The 561-nt window shown below is 49.9% G+C and overlaps 1 protein-coding gene across 1 annotated transcript; it reads left to right on the top strand.

Annotated features, from left to right (window-relative positions):
• Nucleotides 1-107: 107 nt before the first annotated feature.
• SARC_18228 (hypothetical protein) lies at nt 108-374 on the top strand (the record flags this gene model as incomplete). The annotated part of the gene is made up of 1 exon (XM_014287691.1): nt 108-374. A coding segment is annotated over one exon (267 nt), but the record flags the coding sequence as incomplete, so codon positions are not given.
• Nucleotides 375-561: the final 187 nt, after the last annotated feature.

The following is a 561-nucleotide window of genomic DNA, read 5'->3' as shown; positions in this document are numbered from 1 at the left end:
TGCGTGTCTATAGAAATGTATGTATATAACAGTACTAAGCTTTTTTCCCTCGACCCCATACAGCGAGATTGGGTTGTGGATCGGTCGATTGCACTACACATACGTAGTCCTACGGCGACAAGTTCATGAGCTGAGCAAAGCGAACGAATCCGTTCTCATCACCAACACACCCACCCACACCGATACACCCATAACCGTACCCAAACCCAACACCAACACCAACACCAACCGTAGTACAGCTCGATACAATACCAGCAGTACGCGCACAAGCCAGCCCAACCTGAAGGATAGGGACATAACACTTAGCAGTCCTAACACTACGCACCCGAGCCATCGCACGGATGGGCGGCCCAACACACCAGACCCGCTATCCGGTATGTGTGACAGGTTATGTTGGGACAAGGTGTGGCCTGTTGCGTTGAGTGTGTGTGTGACGTGTTGTGTTCAGCTTAGTCTCCATCTCGTCCCACTTCAGTGCTTTATTTGTGAGTGTTATCAATTTAGCAAAAATCACAAAAGTTCGTTCACTCATCTTTCCTCCCCCCCCCCTCCTCTCTCTCT

The sequence above is a fragment of the Sphaeroforma arctica genome, assembly GCF_001186125.1.
Source record: "Sphaeroforma arctica JP610 unplaced genomic scaffold supercont1.14705, whole genome shotgun sequence".
NCBI lineage: Eukaryota > Ichthyosporea > Ichthyophonida > Sphaeroforma > Sphaeroforma arctica.
Note: the sequence above shows the minus strand (reverse complement) of the source record. Positions and strands in the feature narration are given on the sequence as shown.